The following is a 22,838-nucleotide window of genomic DNA, read 5'->3' as shown; positions in this document are numbered from 1 at the left end:
TCTTTAGTGGAACTGGCATAGGTCAACCTGCAATGATGCAGAAACTGAATTTCATATTGAAAAATATAAATAGGCTATGTATCAAATTAAGAATAAAGAGAAAAAATATTTGGGAAGTAAATGTTGGACAATGTAACATCTTAATGTTTCAGTTATATTAGTACATCAATTATAATATATTGTATTTAATTTTTTAATTTCACCTTTATTTAACCAGGTAGGCTAGTTGAGAACAAGTTCTCATTTACAACTGCAACCAGGCCAAGATAAAGCAAAGCAGTGCGACACAAACAACAACACAGAGTTACACATGGAATAAATAAGCGTACAGTCAATAACACAATTTAATTTTTTTTAAAGAAAGTCTATATACAAGGGTGTGCAAATGGCGTGAGGAGGTAAGGCAATAAATAGGCCATAGTAGCGAAGTAATTACAATTTAGCAAATTAACACTGGAGTGATAGATGTGCAGATGATGATGTGCAAGTAGAAATATTGGTGTGCAGATGAGCAGAAAGGTAAATAAAAACAATATGGGGATGAGGTAGGTAGATTGGATGGGCTATTTACAGATGGGCTATGTACAGCTGCAACGATCGGTTAGCTGCTCAGATAGGTGATGTTTAAAGTTAGTGAGGGAAATATAAGTCTCCAGCTTCAGCGATTTTTGCAATTAGTTCCAGTCATTGACAGCAGAGAACTGTAAGGAAAGGCGGCCAATTGAGGTGTTGGCTTTGGGGATGACCAGTGAGATATACCTGTTGGAGCGCGTGCTACGGGTGGGTGTTGTTATCGTGACCAGTGAGCTGAGATAAGGCGGAGCTTTACCTAGCAAAGACTTATAGATGACCTGGAGCCAATGGGTCTGGCGACGAATATGTAGCGAGGGCCAGCCGACTAGAGCATACAGGTCGCAATGGTGGGTGGTATATGGGGCTTTGGTGACAAAACGGATGGAACTGTGATTGACTGCATCCAATTTGCTGAGTAGAGTGTTGGAGGCTATTTTGTAAATGACATCGCCAAAGTCGAGGATCGGTAGGATAGTCAGTTTTACTAGATTCTCTCCTTGGCCTTATTGGTGTAGTAGAGGACATTAGGCTCTGTCCTCATCACTGACTCATACTTGTCTATGGCATCCTGATACCTGAAGACAAACATTTAATAATATTAATTTTTAGGACAAGAGTTAAATAGAACCGCCATACAATAGTCATATCTAAATATCAACCAAAGTGGATACAAATAGGTTTGGTGATAAAACTGTCAAAGAAACCTCAAATATAAACCTGTCGAGGGAACACAGGAACTGAAATATAAAACTCCCATAGGGACTGAAACATTGCCCACAGGGAGGTACTACCACATAGAGATGTGCTACCATATAAGACCACATACTTATTTTCCACCATAATTTGCAAATAAATTAATTACAAATCCTACAATGTGATTTTCTGGATTTGTTTCCCTCATTTACAGGCCTCTCATCTCTTTAAGTGGGAGAACTTGCACAATTTCTGGCTGACTAAATACTTTTTTGCCCCACTGTAGGTAGGCAGGGATTGACCTTGAGGGTTGCCCTATTGCTTGTATGTATGGTATGTTTGGCAGCGTGAGTGAAGGAGGCTTTGTTGCGAAATAGAAAGCCTATTCTAGATTTAATTTTGGATTGGAGATGTTTAATATGAGTCTGGAAGGAGAGTTTACAGTCTAGCCAGATACCTAGGTATTTGTAGTTGTCCACATATTCTAAGTCAGAACCGTCCAGAGTAGTGATGCTAGTCGGGCAGGCGGGCGGGTGCGGGCAGCGAACGGTTGAAAAGCATGCATTTAGTTTTACTAGCGTTTAAGAGCAGTTGGAGGCCACGGAAGGAGTGTTGTATGGCATTGAAGCTTGTTTGGAGGTTTGTTAACACAATGTCCAAAGAAGGGCGTTGTCTGCGTAGAGGTGGATCAGGGAATCACCCTCAGCAAGAGCAACATCGTTGATATATACAGAGAAAAGAGTCGGCCCGAGAATTGAACCCTGCGGTACACCACAGGTTGTTCAATTATTTATTTCCTAAAAATCCATGTAGGCTAAGTCAACTTTCATGTATTCCGACATACTGTAAACACAAGGGCATAGAGCAACCATTGGACTTTCGTGAGTCTCCATTGCCTGATAGACACCTGTTCAGTTTCAGGCTGTAAAATGCAAAAGGCAGATAGGCCTGGAGAGAGAGAGAGAGAGAGAGAGAGAGAGAGAGAGAGAAATAGAGAGATAGAGTGAGTGTGTGAGTATGTGTGTGTGGGTGTGTGCCTGTGTGTGAACCTGTGTGAGAGGGGGTGGGAGAGAACACAGGTTGACAATGATAAATCATTGAGCATATCTGTTGCTCTCAACAAACTTTCTCATTGGCAACCTAACACAACTGTGTCCCAGAAGGGGAACAGACACTCAAAAGCATTTGCACCGGTGAACTATATGTTCGTTTTTTTTTTTAAAGCCCGAATATCCTAAACAAAAATAAGTGAATCTAATAAAATCGAAGAGGATACAATCTAACGAAGGGATATACCCGGTTTCTTTCTCTCTATTTGTCTATCGCCTTCTCTCTTTATTTATCACCAAATACTTGAAAAAAAAAACAGAATGGATCCAATAGTGGAGGTCGCCGCCTTGCTGCTTGGGTTTATGGGATGGGTGATGGTGGGGATAGCTATACCCAACCGTTACTGGAAGGTTTCCACCGTTGATGGGAGCGTCATCACTACCTCTACCATCTATGAGAACCTATGGATGTCCTGTGCCACGGACTCTACAGGTGTCCACAACTGCCACGAGTTCCCCTCTCTGCTCGCCCTGAATGGTACGGACATCCTAGAGAAAGATCATATTTTCGATATGAAAAAATTGTGTTAAGGAATAAATGGATTTACTGCCTGTGGTGATATTGTTTGGTTGTCGTTACACAAATATGTCAAGGCACATATGTTACACTTTTTCTTAGGAATGTTTTGTTTGTGACTGAGAGGTCAAAAGGTTCAAATATTATTATCCCAGAACGACATCAATAAACAATTAATTTAGGTTGGATCATTGGTTGATATGAAATCAGTCAAATCAGACCTTTTTTTTGCCACATTTAGAGTTTTTAGAGTTTTTTTCTACTCTAATAAACACAAAACAGAAGGATAGTTCCATTTCAATAGATCGTATTCTTAAATATCATCATAATTATTGGCTATTATTTGGCTATAAAATGTGTAGAACTCAATATGTTTCTTTACAAATCACATTTGAAACAAATGTAATAATCCTCCTATTTGTTATTACAGTATATAGAAAAAAAACATGTTATAGGCCAATTCATTTTGTTTCTGAAAGTGACAATTTGTGTTTATTCATATTCTCTGTCTCGCAGGATATATCCAAGCGTCTCGAGCACTAATGATTGCTGCGATTATTTTCGGATCTATCGGGCTCCTTGCAACCCTGATCGGGATGCAGTGTTCTAAAGCAGCTGGAGAGAACATGGTTCTAAAGGGTAGAATAGCTGGTGTTGGAGGTGTCCTATTCTTGCTTCAGGGTAAAGGGATATTCTTGTCTTTAACTGTTTATAGTCATAACTGCCACCTCTTAAGGATCTTGAGCACAATTAACTTAAATAATCCCTCTCTCTCTGTCTCTCTCTCTCTCTCTCTCACACACACACACACACACACACACACACACACACACACACACACACACACACACACACACACACACACACACACAAAAACACATACTATATCTCTCTCTCAGGCCTGTGTACAATGATCTCAGTATCTTGGTATGCTTTCAACATCACCCAGGACTTTTTTAATCCATTATATCCCGGGATAAAGTAAGTGAGAAGGAAATTACCACCCAATCCAATTGCTGCAATTAGGCTACTGGCACACTGCTGTCCTCTGCTGTCTGTTAGACAGAAGAGCAGTCACCAAACCAACATGTAATAGCCTATTGTTTATGAACTTGACAAAATGTAGGACCTACTGTGTTTTGCAGGTATGAGATTGGAGAGGGCCTCTACATTGGCTGGTGCTCTGCTGTTCTTGCTATCGTTGGGGGATCTTGTTTGACATGTGCCTGCAAACTGGGCACGTCTGAGAAACAGTGAGTTCAGTGGATACTGTGTGTGTCTGTGTGTGTCTGTGTGTGTTACAATCCTTAATGCACGTGGGTTGGTGATTGGTGGTTTTATTTTAACTATGTTTGCCGTCCTCACCCACTCTTCCTCTCATCCTCTTCCTCAGATCTTACCCCTACCAGCCCAGGGGCACAGTGTACTCTGGCAATGCACCATCGCAGAGTCAGGCTGCCACTTCCTATGGCCGGAACGCCTACGTTTGAACAGAGATAGAGAGCACACCAATGAACCATGGGGATCACCTTTATCCACCATGTCCAATGCCTGCAAACCAGACTCACTGTTGACCGCACAAGTTGTTGAAGACGTGTAAACGACATCTATAGTGCTGAGGGAGGTTAAGTGCTATACTATGTAGGATTATGTATTTCATATTTGGATCAATCACCTCATATTGAAGACATTATGGCTGTTAGTTTGGTTGTGGTGCACTGTGCAAACATGTCGCCTGTAAAATAACGCACAATAGCTGAGGTGTCTAATGACTGATGCCTGCATTATATAACTTTTTTTAAATTTTCATAATGATATAGGCTCATGTTGGCATGAAGAGGGATGATTTGATGAAACGTCTAGATCTAGGGGAATGTCCAAACCAGCAGATTAAGACTGTTGATTCTCAAGTACTGATGTTATGGAGATGTTTTGTATTGTTTGTACAGTTTTATAATGTCTGAGATGGGTGTGGCTGTCCTATGCCATTCTGAATGTTTGTTTTAGTTCTTTAGTTTTGTTTACAATTCCACCCAATAAAAATATTCTTTAAATACTCAAATTCCTATTTTGTTTGTATCTAGTAACCTAACGTAGCAGGTTTCCAGTGAGGAATGAACATGATCAACCATATGTTTATTATTATTACAGACAATAGACATTCTTTAAATACTCAAATTCCTATTTTGTTTGTATCTAGTAACCTAACGTAGCAGGTTTCTAGTGAGGAATGAACATGATCAACTATATGTTTATTATTATTACAGACAATAGACATAGTGTTTGGCGCACAGATAACACTGAGGGATAGGCATATCAATAATATTCCTTTGTGAATATTATGGTATGACCAGTGACTGTACAGTGACGGCGTAATGTGCCATATATGGACATGGGAGTATAGTCTACCAGCTAAAATAGTTCGTCCAATGAGACCGCCCCACGTTGGTAGGCAACAACGATGTGTGCTGCTAGAACCGGCCACTCACCGCACAGAAATGTAGGGCATTTGAATCCGTGAAGGAGGGGGTAAAAACCGGACCGGGTGAAGTTTCACTTTAGAAAGCACCTAAGTTGACAGCTGGGGAAGTTATTCAATGTCATGCCACGTAGAGAAAACTAAAATAATTTATTAGATCCATGCGATATTGCAATTTTGGCTGTCTAAACAACGTTGTCCTACGCGAGTAAATTATAGGAACCTTCCATTAGCTCTCCAAGGTGTCACTCGGAACTATTTCTGAACCGGACCACTAAAACACATAGCTTCAAAACGATGAAGACGTTATGAAGAAAATTACCGTTTAAATGATATCGTACGTAGTTTGCAATTCAATTATATCAGAGACGTGAAATATACAACTCCAGGAGAAGTGTGAAGTATATAAGTATGGAGTCGGGGCGACGGAAAGGTCTCAGCGGGGTCCTGTCCTCCTTGTCACTGCTCTGTGTCATTCTGGACCTCCAGTTGGACGGTAAGACCAGACAGATAGATAGCAATGTGTTTTTGCCCGAATTGTTCAGTCTGCATAGAGCTGTTGATTAAAAAATAACGGTAACTAAGTATTTGGTTATTTCCTTAGCTAGGTATGCTACGACCGATTGTACAGGATAATCAGGTAGTTTTCTGTGTGCCCTTACTTGTTAACCACTGTAGACTAGCTAGGCTATCTATCGAAACCCTTTGGCTGTTGGTTTACTTTTTTTTTACATACTCCCTTTCCAAACAAGTCCTATGATTTACATCTAGAGGGATGTCTACTGTTAAAATGACACAACATTCATGAACATAGCTACTCTGTCTCCTTCATTTAGGTCAGTTCCTATGTGGTTATGTGAGCAATTGCCTATGGGGGCTTCCAAGAGGCTCACACTAAGTGTTTTGTTTCAGGTGTCTTGGGGGCAACTCATGTGGAGATTGAGCAGCACTTGGAGATGGGCCGTAAACTGTTGGCTGCCGGTCAACTGGCGGAGGCCCTGTCCCACTACCACTCTGCAGTGGGTAAGGTTACCAACCAGACACACGCATCATTATAGCTCCAACATCACTGCCCATGTAGCCTGTTTGTCTGTCTCCCCCTCTCTGTCTGTACTCTGTTTGTAATAAGTCGAGCTGCTTCCACATAACAAAGTCCCTTCAAGTGATGGGTTATTTCTGATCTCTCTCTCTCTCTTATTCCCTTATTCTTTCAGGTCAACACATTGAGTGAACTACACATTCTCAGTAAAATGTGTCCATGTACACCTAATAAATAAGTCACATGAAAGTAGAAATCTATTGTGTTCTCCTACTTATCTACTGTATTTTACCCTGTCCCTTCCCTCAGAGGGTGACTCTAAGAACTACCTGACCTACTACAAGCGGGCAGCTGTGTTCCTGGCTATGGGAAAGTCCAAGTCTGCCCTGCCGGATCTGACCAGAGCCATCCAGCTCAAACCTGACTTTCTCGCTGTGAGTGGACACAGACAGTTGTTGACAACATCTCTGTCATCATGATAAATCACGGTTATGAACAACAATTGTGTGAAATTGTTATTAACTCTTAGATTAAAAAAACAATCTGTATCTTTCTCTATCTCCGTCCCTCTCCTCCATATCCCCTCTTCCCTCTCTCGGCCTCCATGTTTCCAGGCCAGACTGCAGAGAGGGAATATCTTCTTGAAGCAGGGTAACACCCAGGAGGCCCGGGAGGACTTTGAGGCTGTGGTAAGTCTAGATGCATAAAAATATAGCTACTATTCTACTACTACCATACTATTAATTATATTTCTGTCTAGTTACACCTTATCCATCTGTCAACCAAAATCTCACTGCTTTCCCCCCCCCCCCCCATACCCTCATCATATACTCTGTCTCATATTGCAATTTTTTACTATCCTTTTGTCATTGCAATTATGTGATGTGGGCGAGGTTAAGGGAATCTGAAGGATTAGATGCACTTGATATGTGTTGTGTTCTATTATGTATTTATAGACCTGATATGAGTCATCTATTATATATTTATAATTAGTTTCTTCAGAAACCTTACCTTTTTAAAATTTCCTCAGCTGCAGCGATCCCCTGACCAGGACGAGGCGCGGAACCAGCTGATGAGGGCCAATGAGCTTGAGGAGCTGCAGGAGGAGGCCCACGCGGCCCACCACAGAGGAGACTACAGCACCACCATCACTGTGCTAGACCGCGTCGTAGAGGTAGGGTGTAGCTCCACCACAGGGCCTAGTCATTGGGCCTGGTCATGGAGGCAGGGGTTAGCTCTGCCACAGGGCCTAGACATTGAGAACTCTATTTCACCTAGCCTCTTAAACTTGATCCTCAATACCTTCATCAATCTGTGGTGCACTATACTTCAACAGACTTGGTATCAAATAATAAATTCACACCACTGAACTCCCTACCTCCCTCCCTCCCTTCTCTCTTTCCAGCTCTCCCCCTGGGACCCTGAGTCTCGGGAGCTCCGGGCTGAATGCTACATTCGTCTGGGAGACCCTCGGAAGGCCATCCAGGACCTGACACCCACCACCCGGCTGAGGAACGACAACCGAGGTGCCTTCCTCAAGCTCAGCACCCTGCACTATGACCTGGGGGAGCACCAGGAGTCACTAGGGTATGCTCACTAGAATATTGTATTAGTAATAGGGCGGAGTGATTTAAACAAACAACCACATTTACCAAGCAAATACATGTAAATTAAGAGGTTGTGAGCTTCAGAGCAACATTGGTTTGTGGTTTTGTATCTGTGGTTGATTTTTGTGACACTTGAAGTTTGAGAGTTAGTAAAGAATGCTCACTCTCTTTCAAACATACTAACACTTTTTTTTTTTTTTTTGACAGGCAAAAATCTCAAACCGCTTTGCAATGTGTAAATCTGTCTCTTTCCTCTCCCTCTGCAGTCATGTCAGGGAGTGTCTGAAGCTGGATCAGGATGACAAGGAGTGTTTATCCCGTTACAAACAGGTAAAGAAGCTCAGCAAGCAGCTGGACTCTGCCGAGGAGCACATCCAGGAGGAAAGGTCAGTACCACTGCATCTAGCTAGTATGGCAGTCTAGTCCCTGTGGTGGTTTCTCTTATGTTTTCCTTGACACTAAAGACATGCAGTTGCCCATCAGACAAATTGGAAGTATTTTAATTTTTTGCATTTGGGGGGGTTGCCCAGAAATGATGAACACTGGCCCGAAAATGTAAATGAGCCATTTACCCGCAGAAGTGCCATATGTTGCCTGCCTTTCACCAACACAAAGGGGAGTACTCAAAGATCAGTACTGGAATTCTTTGTATTTTTGTTATCAGTAAAAAATTTAAAAATATCATATTGGAGAAGACTCAACTTGCCCGTCTGCCATAAATGCCCTAAATTGTTTATCATTCACTTAAACAATGGGGAGGAACCAGAAAGATACAGTATGTTTTAGACTACTGGAATTCTATGCAGTTTGGTTGTTTTCGCTTTTTTTTTATCACCTGCCTAATGGGGCAACCTCAGAGCAGGTTCGACTTGAGCGACGACTCAATTCATATACCCCAAGCAATAGGGCAACCATCAAGGTCAATCCCCTGCCTACCTACAGTGGGGCAAAAAAGTCATTTTTAGTCAGCCACCAATTGTGCAAGTTCTCCCACTTAAAAAGATGAGGCCTGTAATTTTCATCATTGGTACACTTGAACTATGACAGACAAAATGAGAAAAATAAGAAAATCACATTGTAGGATTTTAAATGAATTTATTTGCAAATTATGGTGGAAAATAAGTATGTGGTCTTATATGGTAGCCCCTCCCTGTGGGCAATGTTTCAGTCCCTATGGGAGTTTTATATTTCAGTTCCTGTGTTCCCTCAACAGGTTTATATTTGAGGTTTCTTTGACACTTATCACCAAACCTATTTGTATCCACTTTGGTTGATATTTAGATATGACTATTGTATGGCGGTTCTATTAAACTCTTGTCCTAAAAATGAATATTAAATGTTTGTCTTCAGGTATCAGGATGCCATAGACAAGTATGAGTCAGTGATGAGGACCGAGCCTAATGTCCTCTACTACACCAATAAGGCCAAGGAGAGAATCTGCTTCTGCCTGGTCAAGGTGGGTCCCATCACATAGACGCGTTTAACCCATGGAGTGGGCCATATCTAGATTAGCATGACCTGTCCCTCTACTGAAGTCAATTGTTAGTGTATCGGAAATTCTCAGAATTACTTTTACAACCGCGGATTTCACATAACTTTAAAAATGATATTACTAATTAAGTAATTACAAATAGAATGGGGAAACAATGATGCTTGTAAGTGTTGCTCCATTTGTCTCCACCAGAACAAGATGCCTGCTATGGCAATAGACATTTGCTCAGAGGCCCACCAGAGAGACCCACGCAACATCAACATCCTCCGAGACAGAGCTGAGGCCTTCATCCTCAACCAGGACTACGAGAAAGGTACTTTCACCATCCTATTACTGTAGCAAAGAGAATGATGACACGTGGTGATAAGACTTTGTGCCGCATTTGTGTCCCCTCCGTCAAGTACTCAAACACCGGCTGTCAAACTTGCCATGTAAACAAGCCCGGTGTTTTGTAGCCAGGACCAGTCTAACGCTGCCCTGATTACGGCACATCCAAATCCCAGCGGGATCATTGTACCAGCTTTGTCAAGTATCCATTTTGATCTTTCTCTCTCTGCCTTTTTTTCCCCCCTTACCTTGCCCTCCCTTCTCTCTAGCGGTGGAGGACTACCAGGAAGCGAGGGAGTTTGACATGGAGAACAATGAGATCAGGGAAGGTCTGGAGCGAGCCCAGAAACTGCTCAAGCTCTCCCGGAAGAGGGACTATTACAAGATCCTTGGTGTCAATAGGTATGACTGACCTAGAGAAGGGAGCTCTGTTCAAATACTTCTTCGAAGCGTAATGCCTTCCTTCCTTGGAATAATCTACAGTGTATTTATGATCTATAAGCAATTGGACAAGTGACAAGTTGATTCTATTTGATGACATTCTATTTTCACCATCTGATCACCTCATGGTAATGGGGATGCATTTGCTCCTTGTATTCAAACAATATTTTACATTACCAACATGTTTTTTTTTCCCAGGAGTGCCAACAAACAGGAAATAATCAAGGCGTACAGGAAACTGGCCCAACAGTGGCATCCTGACAACTTCAGAGAGGAGTCGGAAAAGAAGGAGGCAGAGAAGAGGTTTATCGACATCGCCTCTGCTAAAGAGGTGCTCACCGACCCAGGTAATGAACTGTATATGTACCTAATAATGTTGCTCACGCTGGTAGATAAGATCACTACTAACTAAACCCTCCCATACTGGAAAATCTATGACTATTTAGGAAGCTGTAAACTATTTGCAGTATAACGTCCTGTCGGACCACTTTCCTGTAATCTACATGTGTTGAAAACGTAGCTGGATACTGGTTGTGCATTATTCATGTCTCCCTACCCCGAACCGTTAGAAATGCGCCAGAAGTTTGACTCCGGTGAGGACCCCCTGGATCCAGAGAGTCAACAGGGAGGCGGTCAGGGTGGCCAGGGATGGCCCTTCCACTTCAACCCCTTCGAGTCTGGCGGCAACTACCACTTCAAGTTCCACCACTAGTGAGGATGAGACAAGAAACATGGGGGGGCTGACTGACGGAACCAGGAAGGATTTACAATTGGAGGATTTTAGGGCTTATGACAACCCGTGGAGTAACTGGTGGACGTACCCAGGGGTTGGATTTGGGGGATGTGGGGTGTTGTGGGTAATGTAGTGAGACAATGGGGATGTGAATGACACTGTCAAAGGCATTGGACTACTACTGTACTGCGAGGGGTTGAGTTGTACAGAGTTGAACTTTCCTACCACAAATTCTACATGGATGAAACTAAGTGACAATGTTGTCGGCTGTTGACTCGAGTGGTCAAAGACGCGCAAATAAAGTCCTGCATTGGTGCTCTGTTCAGTCCTCCCAACTTGGCCCAGGCTGTTGATCCTGTCATTGCATCCCTCCATGTTATTTTTCTTTGATGTCTGCTGCTGCTTTTACTTTTGCTTGGTATTTCTTCCATTTTTCGTCTATTCAACGTAGCTCTTTTGGTTTTTGCTCGACTAGCCTGGATGCTGGACTGTTTCTCCATGTATTTAAAGGCCCAGTGCAGTCAAATGTAATTTTCCTCTGCTTTATATATATATATATTCTCTCAGGATGGATTAATATTTTGAAAATGGTATAATGCCCTTCTTAGTATTAGAGCTCTTTGACATTTCAGCCTGTTTTGGTGGGATGGAGTTTTGGCCTGCCTGGTGAATTAGTTTAATTGACCAATAAGATAGAGTTACAAACCCCTCTGCCAATAAAAGCTAGACCACTCCCAGACAGTCCTAGCTAAAGTATTGCTTGAGAAAACAATTTGAAATGAAACCAATCTACAGTAAGGTACTTCATTATTACCCCAAAATGATTTGATATTGAGATAAAAATGCTGTATTGGACCTTTTTAATAATACTTAGATAAGCTCAAGTTGGATAAAAGCAGATTCATACTGGCAAACAAGCTGATTTATTTTCAGAGCTTTCAGAACGTTTTAGAAGAGATTGATGTCGTTTTCTTCTTCACTAAACAATGTCTGTTTGTTATTTTTATCTGCAAAGCTTTGAATGTTCTCCACAGAATATACTCTTGACCTAACTTAATTGACACAACAGGTGTTATGGAATAGTTGGTGACCTACTCCTTCCTGGTTGTGTACCTGGTCAAAAGGGTGAGTGGATGAAGCATGTCTGTCTACTTCCTGAAAGAGCCTGTTCTCACTGTCCTTTGAAAACATATGTTTTATTTGCCGGTCTTTTTAATAACTACTCCTCCTGTGTTCCCCAGTCCAAAGCAACTGAAAGGACTCCCTGCAATGACAAACAAATTACTTGCGTCATTTTAGTGTATCAAACAAATTATGGACTACAACCAAATGATGGATTGTCAATATCATCCTGTCAAGTCCACTGTTAACATAATTTGAGTTCTAAGGATGCAGTATAGCTGTAACTGAAAGCTTTTTATGTCACCGACTGCTCAACTACGTGATCATTTTAATGTTTCTAGGGGGTTTTCTCGTTGCCAACCAGAATGAACTAAAATGCTCAAACTATTAAAATATGGAAGCAAACAACCCTGTTCTCTGGTTATCTTTCACGGTTCAGGTATCATTTCAGTACTATACTGATGGCATACCATCTTTAGCTCATGTTTGAGTTGTCTTTTGTGCAAATCATCTTCCAGTAGGAAGCAGGTCTGTCTAGTTCCAAGAAAATGTTAATGTGTGTTTGAACTATTTGACACACTTATACACTGAGTATACCAAACACATTACCAGAAAATAATAGCCAACTTTTGCAATCCTGTGTGATCATGTAAGCTCGGGTCCCTGAGTCTGAACCCCGCCCGGGTGAAGGTAGAAAACAATGCCACTTTGCTGCTCCTCAACACAGGGGCCCCAAAAGGGTGAGTGCTCAGCCCCCTCTTGTACTCCCTGTTCACTCATGACTGCGTTGCCACACACGCCTCCAATATAATCAAGTCTGCAGACGATACAACAGTAGTAGGCCTGATTACCAATAATGACAAAACAGCCTACAGGGAGGAGGTGAGGGCTCTGGCGGAGTGGTGCCAGGAAAATAACGTCAACAAAACTATGGAGCTGCTCGTGGACTTCAGGAAATAGCAACGGCACCTCTTCAACCTCAGGAAGCTGAAGAAATATGGCTTGGCCCCTGACACCCTCAAACTTTTACAGATGCACAATTGAAAGCATCCGGTCAGGCTGTATCACCGCTTGGTACGGCAACTGTGCCACCCGCAACCGCAAGGCTCACCAGAGGGTGGTCAGCCCAACGCATCACCGGGAGCACACTTGCTGCCCATCAGGACATCTACAGCACCCGATCTCAAGGCCATCAGACATTTAAATGGCCATCACTAGCTAGCTACCGCCCGGTTACTCAACCCTGCCCTATATACATAGACAAGGAATCTCGTCACTTTAATGTTTACATACTGCTTTACTAATTTCATATGTATATACTGTATTTTAGTCCATACAACTGACATTGCTCATCCTAATATATATTAATTCCATTCTTTTAGATGTGAGTATTGTTGTGAATTATTTGATACTGTCGCTACACCCGCAATAACATCTGCTAAATATGTATATGTGACCAATCAAATTTGACTTGAACAGCTAACTGATGGCCTCAAATGGTGTGACCTGGAAAGACTTGCCCTGATGAGTGATGGAGGACATTTCAATAACATGCTCCTAATAGGAGCCAAGGTTTTTAAGTCAAGTAGGTAATTCACTTTAGCTATTCATATGCTCTGAACTACATGTAACTGCTGCACTACCAGTATATAAGGAACGTCTGCATCGTTCCTCATTGACAGATCAGACACAGGTTTAAATACTGAAATGTATTGAAAATCATTTATCACACAGACATATACTGTACCGTCTGGCTCAGTCCCATGCCCCTTATTGCGCAAATACCTTTCAACTCCGTATTAACTTCACACACACTGTCACTGGGGATGCTTGGTTACATTTCGCACCTATCTTGGCTCTGACTGGTAAACCCACGACACTGGCACCAGAGATCAGCCACATCTGGAATTCCTTTGATTGAATTCTCTCATTTCAAGTCTGTACTGTAGCCTTTTCTAGGACCGTGTCCTCCGACTTTGGGTGAGCTCAGCTTGTTCTTCAGTGGCTGCCCCCGAACCCCTGTGTGTCGGCCAGGGTGTCTGACTCCACCTCGATGGAGACCACGTGGTGGCCGGGAATCATGGCTAACCCCAGCACTCTGGGCTCACCCTGGGAGAAGGAGTCTGATGCAAAAACAAGCAAGACAAGCACACAAAATACATTTTAAATATGGATCTGTACACGGTGTAATGATGGTCAGGTTACAAAATAGAAACAACATATCATGTGGGGTCCCAGAGAGCTGCAGCGCCTTCAGTATTCATACCTTTTGACTTATCCCACAGTTTGTTGTGTTACCGCCTGAATTCAAAATGGATTCAATGTTTTTTTCTCACCCATCTACACACACACACACACACAACACTCCATAATGACAAAGGGAAAACGTGACATTTTAGCAAATTTATTGAAAATGAAATATCTTATTTATATAAGTATTCACACCCCTTAGTCAATACTTTGAATAAGGAAATTGGGCAGCGATTACAGCTGTGAGTCTCTTAAGAACTTTAAACACCTGGATTGTGCAACATTTGCCCACTATTTTCAAAGTTCTTCAAGCTCAGTGAAATTGGTTGTTGTTCATTGCTAGACAAATATTTTCAGGTATTGCCATATATTTTCAAGTAGATTTACGTCAAAACTGTAACTCGGCCACTCAGGAACATTCAGTCTTCTTCTCCCAGTGTCTGGTGGAAAGCAAACTAAACCAGGTTTTCCTCTATAATTTTGTCTGTGCTTAGCTCCAATCAGTTTCTTTATCCTGAAAAACTCCCAGTGTTTAATGATAACAAGCATACCCATAACATGACTCAATAATGGATTTGCCCACAACAGATCACTTTTTATTCATGCTTTGTTGGACTAAGGTAATATTGTACAGGCTTCCTTTTGTTCAGTCTGTCAAATAGGTTAGTATTGTGGAGTAACTACAATGTTGTTGATCCATCCTCAGTTTTCTCCTATCACAGCCATTAAACTCTGTAACTGTTTTAAAGTCACCATTGGCCTCATGGTGAAATCCATGAGAAATTAAATTTCGCTCCTCTCCGGCAACTGAGCTAGGAAGGACGCCTGCATGTTTGCTTTTATTTTTTTGCCATCTACCAATAGGTTCCCTTCTTTGCGAGGCATTGGAAAAATTCACTGCGTTTGAAATTCACTGCTCAACTGCGGGACCTTACAGATTAATTGTATGTGTGGGGTACAGAGATGAGATAGTCATAAACTTAAAAAAAAAAAAGTTCAACACTGTTATTGCACACAGAGTCCATGCAACTCATTGTGACTTGTAAAACACATTTTTACTCCTGAACTTATTTAAGCTTGTCAAAACAAAGGGGTTGAATACGTATTTACTCAAGACATTTCAGCTTTTCATTTTGAATTGATTTGAAAAAAATCTAAAAACATAATTCCAATTTTACATTATGTGGTATTGGGTGTAGGCTAGTGACAGACACATTTAATTCATTTTTAATTCAGGCCGTAACACAACAAAATGTGGGAATATGGTTAGCATTTCTGATTGCAGGTTTTTACAGCAAATCAACTAATGATTGACTGATCAGCTGAATCAGGTGTGTTCAGTGCTGGGTTGGGACAAAACCCTGCACCGATTGCTCTGCAGGAACAGGTTTGAAAAGCAGTGAACTTGCTAGAGTATGTCGGCCTAATATGTACTTTAGTTACCTGAGGATTTGAGGAACTCCTGAGCGGACCCCAGGATGACGTTGCAGTCTCTATCTGTGCACAAGAACAGACCCACCAGTGTCCGTCCATCTGTCATTCTGATTCTCATGTTCTTGTTCAGCAGGCTCTCCAGCTTCTGACGCACTCTGGAAGAAGAGGATGACAGTTCACTCTGCCCCTAGAAATAGGGATTGGGGAGAAATTAGACAATAGGCCTATAATCATTCAAGGGTAAATCCCTTTGAATTCAATCACTTTTTGACAGCATCCCTTCCGGTCAGAAATGAACCTTTTGAACGTGAATGCCAAAACATTCAGAAGATAAAGGTGCTCAAAGTTGACACATTTCACGCACCATACCATGACATCCATGTCTTCATCACTGAAAAATATAAACAGTTGAGTTTGATATCACTTAAAAGCTTACGTTGTCAAACTATTTTATTTATTGAAAAAAAGAAGTTTTAAAACACAAATTGTCATTTTTAAACCTTAACGTAAATTATTTAAAAAATACAGATAAACTCTTCCCCCCCACACACACACACACACACACAAAAAAAATCATAGTCGCATAGGTAGTAGCTTAAACCTCATTTCACATTATCTGAAGTTTTTGTGTTGCGACCGCCATCAGTTGAGACAACATGCTCTTGAATACAGGGTTGGTGTCATTTCAATCATAGAAATATATTTAAAAGAATGGACCTATCCCAGTTCAGACCACTGCATTTAGCTGGTACAGCATAGACCTTTAAATTTAAATTGTAACTTCTAATTACTATCACAAAGATGACTGCTTGTCCACGGTCGAATGTCAACGTAAAACGTCATGCCTATTCTATTATCTATATTTCAATGATTTCAACAGGTTTCCTATTGAGGAAAGAGTCTAATTTAAAATGACAGATATTCTCATTCTCTGATGTGTGGAGATCCAACCATCTCTGTGGTACCATTTGAAAGTAGAAAAGTAAATGTTTTATTCCCATTTTAGTACATTTATCACCCAAAACATGAAACTCACCCTGTATTCAAGAGCATGTTGTATCTCAACCGTTAGTGGACAAAACACAAAAACCTTAGATGATGTAAAATAGGATCTAGGCTACAACATATGCAAATATGAAAATAATCTGAGTTCATGCATTTTTTGATAATTGACGTTAAAAAAATGTGTGGGGGGGAATTATATGATAGTTTGATAAACCCTGTTTGTAAGCTTTTAAATGAGATCAATCTCAATTGTTTATATTTTCCAGTGATGAAGATATGGATGTCTCATGGTATGGTAGGGTATGCAAAATGGGTCAACTTTGAGCACCTTTATCTCTTGAATGTTTTGGCATTCAGATCCAAAAAGGCACTTTCTACAGTGCCTCTTAGGGGCCATGGTGGTGAAAAAAAACGTCCAGGCTAATCTGCTCCCTCAGTTTTTTTTCATCCGTGCCCTACAAAAATATATCCGTTCCCTACAATGTTTCTTATTCGTTGACCTACAATATTTTTTATAAGATACTCCTGAAGTCCTTCTGGATTTAAGTAGCCTGTCTCAAGGCCTAAAAACGTCATTCTCCTTATGTAGGCTACCATGACTGTCCAGGACTATAAGACAAACTACTTTTGAGCATTTTGTTTACCATCAAACTAACTCTGGTCCATGCACATGCGTACGTATCCGGCGCATGTGAATGGATCAGAGCTAGGTAAATTAAGTGTCCAAAAGTCTTGTCACCATTACCAAGGGGAAGCTTGACAAGCATACAAAGAGAAGAAGCCAGACGGTTGAGATGCACCCAGTATCACCATTTACTTGTGGGTAAATACATTTGAATTCTATCACTTTTTGACAGCACCCCTTTCGATTTCAACGAAACCTTCCATACATATATGCCCATTGTAGAAGTGCTCAGAAAGTCATGGAGCCCCTTAGGGGTCATGGTGTGTTAAAAAAAACACACAAAAAACAGGCTAATCCATTCCAGCAGTTTTTTTCTCTCCATTCCATCTGATTATTTATACTTTCTCTCTGTTTTATTTGTTTATTCGTTCCCGCTTCTCCTTATGTAGGCTACCATGACGGTCCCACTTGGCCGATAACATATTGCAGCCTAAATGTACTTCTATTTAGTTATTACATGCTTCAAATGGTGTGTTCATATGCCTGAAAAGCCAGGAGCATCACTCGCAGTCATAAATTAATGATGCAAACCAGATAGGCTACACTCAGATTCATGCCACTTGGATCCATTTTGAGCACCTCTCCTCCCCGCAACCCAGTGTTTTACCCCTTGTGCATAAAGTCAGGGACATATGTTCAGTAAAACATGGTCCAGACATACGCAATTGTGCATGTGACTCACCGGTGGCAGAAAGAAACGGCATGCGAATTTACTGTGCATAATTCTGGTGCAATGATGGGTTCTCATCTGCCATAGCCAACCAGGCACACAGAAAGATGGTTAAAAGCAGCTCTGGCTCTATGTGGTATGTTTATAGCTAAAACTGATAGCTATTTGCTTGGTTGCGATGACAATTCGTTCACCTGGAAATCAGCTGATGTAGCTAAAGAAATCCTTCAGAAAATAGACAGAACAGCTAAGGTCATGAAGCAGAGCCAGATGGATTTATTGCCTAGGGATGAGAGCACCGTATTTGCACCTTGAGTGGTTTTGCACACACGTTACCTATTATTTGCCCTTATGATTCGGAGACATATGAAAACACTGAAACTGGAAAATAGCAAATGAATGGTCAGTGATCATCACCATTTGAAGCATGTAATTAACTAAATAGAATAACAATTAGGCTGCAATATGTTATTGGCCAAGTGGGACCCTCGTGGAGAAGAGGGAACAAATGAAAAAAATCAGAAGGAATGGTAACAAATAAAACATCTGTGGAAATTGATTTAAAAAAATGTAGGGAACGAATACAAAATCTGTATTTAAAAAAAAACAGAGGGACATAAATAATCAGAGGGAATGGATAATAAAACTGAGGGAATGGATTAGCCTGGTGGCCATGACCCCTAAGGGGCTCAGTAACTTTCTGAGCACTTCTACAATGGGCAAGTATGTATGAAAGGTTTCATTCAAATCAAAAGGGGTGCTGTCAAAAAGTGATCAAATTCAAATGTATTTACCCACAAGTAAAAGAAGCATAATGGTGATACTGGGTGCATCTCAACCATCTGGCTTCCTCTCCTTATATGCTTGTCAAACGTCCCCTTTGCAAGGTTGACAAGGAGACACCACGTTTCAATGGCCTACCCCGGCCAAACCCGGACGACGCTAGGCCAATTGTGTGCCGCCCTATGGGACTCCCAATCACGGCCGGTTGTAATACAGCCTTGATTCGAACCAGGGTGTCTGCAGTGACGCCTTTAGCACTGAGATGCAGTGCCTTAGACCGCTGTGCCACCCGGCAGCCCAATTTACCTAGCCTGGTCCATGCACATGTGTTAAATGCACATTGGACCAGAGCTAGTTTGACGGTAAACAAAATGCTCAAAAGTAATTTGTCTTATAGTATCGGATGTTGCGTACTGTGTTCAGCCAATCAGACCATGGGTGAAAAAAACATACTGTATGCAATACACAACATCCGGGAATAGCGTTAGCCACTCTAGCATGTTTGTGAAAACTGTGCTTCATAAAGAAAGTACGCATATTTCCCCAGTTTTTTTCAGCCTTGTAGCCATTAAATCGATATAAAGGGGAATTTGACGCCTTTGATGCCAGAATGTAGAATGTTTAACGTACGAACTGATCCACGGGGGAGACGAGTTTATAGACGGCTGCATACGTTCCCTTTGGATAGTAAAGCTAATTTATGGTCATTCTGGCGTCTGCATTGGCCGTACAACAGGGTTCCCAATTGGCGGCCCCCCTTGGGTTGTGCCGTGGCAGAGATCTTTGTGGGCTATACTCAGCCTTGTCTCAGGATGGTAAATTGGTGGTTGAAGATATCCCTCTAGTGGTGTGGGGACTGTGCTTTGGCAAAGTGGGTGGGGTTATATCCTTCCTGTTTGGCCCTGTCCGGGGGTGTCCTCAGATGGGGCCACAGTGCTCCTGACCCCTCCTGTCTCGGCCTCCAGTATTTATGCTGCAGTAGTTTATGTGTCGGGGGGCTAGGGTCAGTTTGTTATATCTGGAGTACTTCTCCTGTCCTATTCGGTGTCCTGTGTGAATTTAAGTGTGCTCTCTCTAATTCTCTCTTTCTCTCTCTCTCTCTCGGAGGACCTGAGCCCTAGGACCATGCCTCAGGACTACCTGACATGATGACTCCTTGCTGTCCCCAGTCCACCTGGCCGTGCTGCTGCTCCAGTTTCAACTGTTCTGCCTTATTATTATTGGACCATGCTGGTCATTTATGAACATTTGAACATCTTGGCCATGTTCTGTTATAATCTCCAACCGGCAACACCAGAAGAGGACTGGCCACCCCACATAGCCTGGTTCCTCTCTAGGTTTCTTCCTAGGTTTTGGCCTTTCTAGGGAGTTTTTCCTAGCCACCGTGCTTCTACACCTGCATTGCTTGCTGTTTGGGGTTTTAGGCTGGGTTTCTGTACAGCACTTTGAGATATCAGCTGATGTACGAAGGGCTATATAAATACATTTGATTTGATTTTGATTTGATATTTTGGACATAAAAGACTGTCAAAACACTGGAAATCAGCTGAAAGTGATTTGAATTTTGGAAAGTATTCACACACATAAGAGAGACACGTGATTGTACACAAACATAGGCAAGGTTTGAAATTATGTTTAAGTTAAATATTATCCGTTGGGGCTTCTTACGGTTTATTTGCAGTCTAAAAATGATCTGTAATTATGTTCCGGCCCCTGACCTTCCACTCAATAAAAAAATCGTCCCGTGTCTAAATCCAGTTGATGATCCCTGCCATACAGCATTTACTGAGATGTGGCCTCTGCAGAAGTCAGGGCATTCATACTTCTTGTGCATCGCAGAGCTGTTGTGAAGGAAGTTGTCAGGGAAGTGAGTGTGTTTATACAGGACATGCCGCCCCCAACTACCGTCAACCAATCATCTCAAAGCGGAGCTATACCGAGCCCTCCGCATTGTTACAAAATTTGGGAGGTGCACCGCGATGCAGTACTGCGCTTGATTTGGCTGCAATTGCGTCACACGCTCTGTACGGAGCCTCTGATCCACATTTCCAGATCAAGCTTAAATGAGCTTTTAAGACGAAACGACTCAATATTGCCATCTGCCAGCCTTTGGGTTAGATTAGAGCGAAGGAGAAGAAGCTACTTTAGACTATTGAAATGCACCCTTTAAGAAGTGCATCCTGCTTGCTTACAGCTACACTAGGGTCGGACAGACTTCCTGTGTAGATTAAGACACTGCACAGCCGGCACAAGATATGGCTCGGAAAACATACCTCAATCCAGGGATGAGAAATGTGTTGTACTTCAAATTGTCCCACTATCCCAACTGTTACACCGAGAGGCTTGAACGATTTGCAGATTTTCGTCCACATGCTAGATAGCGGTAGCCACAGCACTGGCAGCCATTATGGAATGGAACGTGCTGTTGAACAAAGGAGCTGATTGGCTGACATTGCCATTGCAAAATTGCTGCTGTGGCTTCTAGCATGAGGGCGAAATTGACAGATTTTCGGCAAAACTAGCAGATCTTGTTCAATCTTCTCGCTGTAATAGTTGGGATAATGGAACAATTCAGAGAACAACACATAAACCCTTTAATCTACACAGGGAGTATGTCCGACCCTAGAGCAGCTGTAAGAAATCAGTTCGGATCTGCTGGCTAATGGTACTGTAGGTTGTGGACAAAAATAACGTTAGCTAGCTACTACTGTAGCTACGTTAGCATAGCTAGCTAGTGGATCCAACTTGCCCAACAAATGTATGGATCAGTTACGCACGCTCTCCTTTCAGTTTGGCAAAGTGAATATTATGCGTTAAAAGTGTGTAAAGTGCGATAATATTAAACATATATCACCCCTACATGAGTTGATGGACCATTTTCTTCAATCATTGTTGCCATTCCACCCTTTCTTGATTCTATTTTTCTAGCGGAATTATTTCTCTGACGTACAACCGGAAATGCATCAGGGAATACATTGCATTATGGGTATTGTAGTATGCAAGGTAGGTATGACAAATTAGAGTTAAAACTTTGCTGACACTTTTCGCCTAATTACTTTTCAGATTGGGCATTACATTTGTCAAATGTCTTACCTTGTGATTTATGGACTGCCCAGCCGCTCACGAGATGCAGCAAAGCTGATTTGAGTCTGGTGCTGTCTCTATATCAGGTGCTTCCGTGGTTACCATAGTAACGGAGGTTGTTTGTTAATGCAATGTAGCGACTGAGCTTGCAAATAAACAAAATTAACAACATTTTATATCTATGACATATTTCACGTGACCATTTATAGGTCTCCATACATTCTCCATATATTGGGTAAACTTTCAGAAGTAATATAAATGCCGCCACCAAAGTATTTCACTTTGAACAAGGTGTCCTTTCATAACACCATGCCTTGGCGACCGGTGGGCGTCATACGTGTGCAAGGTGTACGACCTGACACTATTGGTGAATTACTTTAAAGGTGAGTTGTCAGATGCATGCATTTATAATAGGCTATTATTAGGCTACAAACGTTTATTAAATTACACAATTATTTTTCAGTTATCTCTCTAGTCACCCCCAAAACCAATTCTTTCTTTGGCCGCCTCTCCTTCAAGTTCTCTGCTGCCAATGACTGGAACGAACTACAAAAATCTCTGAAACTGGAAACACTTATCTCCCTCACTAGCTTTAAGCACCAACTGTCAGAGCAGCTCACAGATTACTGCACCTGTACATAGCCCACCTATAATTTAGCCCAAACAACTACCTCTTTCCCAACTGTATTTAATTTTAATTTATTTATTTATTTATTTTGCTCCTTTGCACCCCATTATTTTTTATTTCTACTTTGCACATTCTTCCATTGCAAAACTACCATTCCAGTATTTTAC

General features: G+C 41.7%; 3 protein-coding genes across 6 annotated transcripts; 2 read left to right on the top strand and 1 right to left on the bottom strand.

The window, feature by feature from the left end:
- Positions 1-2,385: 2,385 nt before the first annotated feature.
- cldn15a (claudin 15a) lies at positions 2,386-4,954 on the top strand. The gene is made up of 5 exons (XM_020490704.2): positions 2,386-2,853; positions 3,409-3,573; positions 3,792-3,873; positions 4,038-4,145; positions 4,286-4,954. Exons 1-5 carry the CDS (start codon positions 2,637-2,639, stop codon positions 4,380-4,382), a joined length of 669 nt encoding a protein of 222 aa, XP_020346293.1. The 5' UTR covers positions 2,386-2,636; the 3' UTR covers positions 4,383-4,954.
- A 347-nt stretch (positions 4,955-5,301) lies between these two features.
- LOC109897010 (dnaJ homolog subfamily C member 3) lies at positions 5,302-12,540 on the top strand. Its single transcript, XM_020491495.2, has 12 exons — positions 5,302-5,867; positions 6,284-6,394; positions 6,720-6,844; positions 7,025-7,099; positions 7,441-7,584; positions 7,816-7,997; positions 8,284-8,403; positions 9,368-9,473; positions 9,702-9,822; positions 10,106-10,238; positions 10,476-10,624; positions 10,847-12,540. Exons 1-12 carry the CDS (start codon positions 5,783-5,785, stop codon positions 10,987-10,989), a joined length of 1,494 nt encoding a protein of 497 aa, XP_020347084.1. The 5' UTR covers positions 5,302-5,782; the 3' UTR covers positions 10,990-12,540.
- On the bottom strand, positions 12,220-21,922 carry LOC109896445 (N-alpha-acetyltransferase 38, NatC auxiliary subunit). Of its 4 annotated transcripts, none has more exons than XM_020490703.2 (3): positions 21,820-21,922; positions 15,826-16,003; positions 12,220-14,255 (listed from the first exon to the last, which is right to left on the bottom strand). In XM_020490703.2, exons 1-3 carry the CDS (start codon positions 21,856-21,858, stop codon positions 14,131-14,133), a joined length of 342 nt encoding a protein of 113 aa, XP_020346292.1. In that variant the 5' UTR covers positions 21,859-21,922; the 3' UTR covers positions 12,220-14,130. The 4 variants fall into 4 exon arrangements, with proteins under 4 accessions (XP_020346292.1, XP_020346291.1, XP_031688167.1 ...); XM_020490702.2 differs by having other exon boundaries at positions 13,827-14,255; positions 21,814-21,921; XM_031832307.1 differs by having other exon boundaries at positions 13,827-14,255; positions 15,826-15,971; positions 21,820-21,897.
- Positions 21,923-22,838: the final 916 nt, after the last annotated feature.

Source organism: Oncorhynchus kisutch, linkage group LG9 (genome assembly GCF_002021735.2).
Source record: "Oncorhynchus kisutch isolate 150728-3 linkage group LG9, Okis_V2, whole genome shotgun sequence".
In the NCBI taxonomy this organism is placed as follows: Eukaryota; Metazoa; Chordata; class Actinopteri; order Salmoniformes; family Salmonidae; genus Oncorhynchus; species Oncorhynchus kisutch.
This window is presented reverse-complemented; position numbering and strand designations above follow the sequence as displayed.

Coding starts and splice junctions, on each gene's coding strand:
- cldn15a (XM_020490704.2), top strand. CDS start 2,637: ATGGATCCAATAGTGGAGGTCGCCGCCTTGCTGCTTGGGTTTATGGGA. Junction 2,854..3,408: donor CTCTCTGCTCGCCCTGAATG/GTACGGACATCC, acceptor TCTGTCTCGCAG/GATATATCCAAGCGTCTCGA. Junction 4,146..4,285: donor CTGGGCACGTCTGAGAAACA/GTGAGTTCAGTG, acceptor CCTCTTCCTCAG/ATCTTACCCCTACCAGCCCA.
- LOC109897010 (XM_020491495.2), top strand. CDS start 5,783: ATGGAGTCGGGGCGACGGAAAGGTCTCAGCGGGGTCCTGTCCTCCTTG. Junction 6,395..6,719: donor CCACTACCACTCTGCAGTGG/GTAAGGTTACCA, acceptor CCCTTCCCTCAG/AGGGTGACTCTAAGAACTAC. Junction 9,474..9,701: donor TCTGCTTCTGCCTGGTCAAG/GTGGGTCCCATC, acceptor TGTCTCCACCAG/AACAAGATGCCTGCTATGGC.
- LOC109896445 (XM_020490701.1), bottom strand. CDS start 21,331: ATGTGGACGAAAATCTGCAAATCGTTCAAGCCTCTCGGTGTAACAGTT. Junction 16,004..21,232: donor TTTCTCATCCCTGGATTGAG/GTATGTTTTCCG, acceptor CCCTATTTCTAG/GGGCAGAGTGAACTGTCATC. Junction 14,256..15,825: donor GGAGTTCCTCAAATCCTCAG/GTAACTAAAGTA, acceptor TTTTTGCATCAG/ACTCCTTCTCCCAGGGTGAG.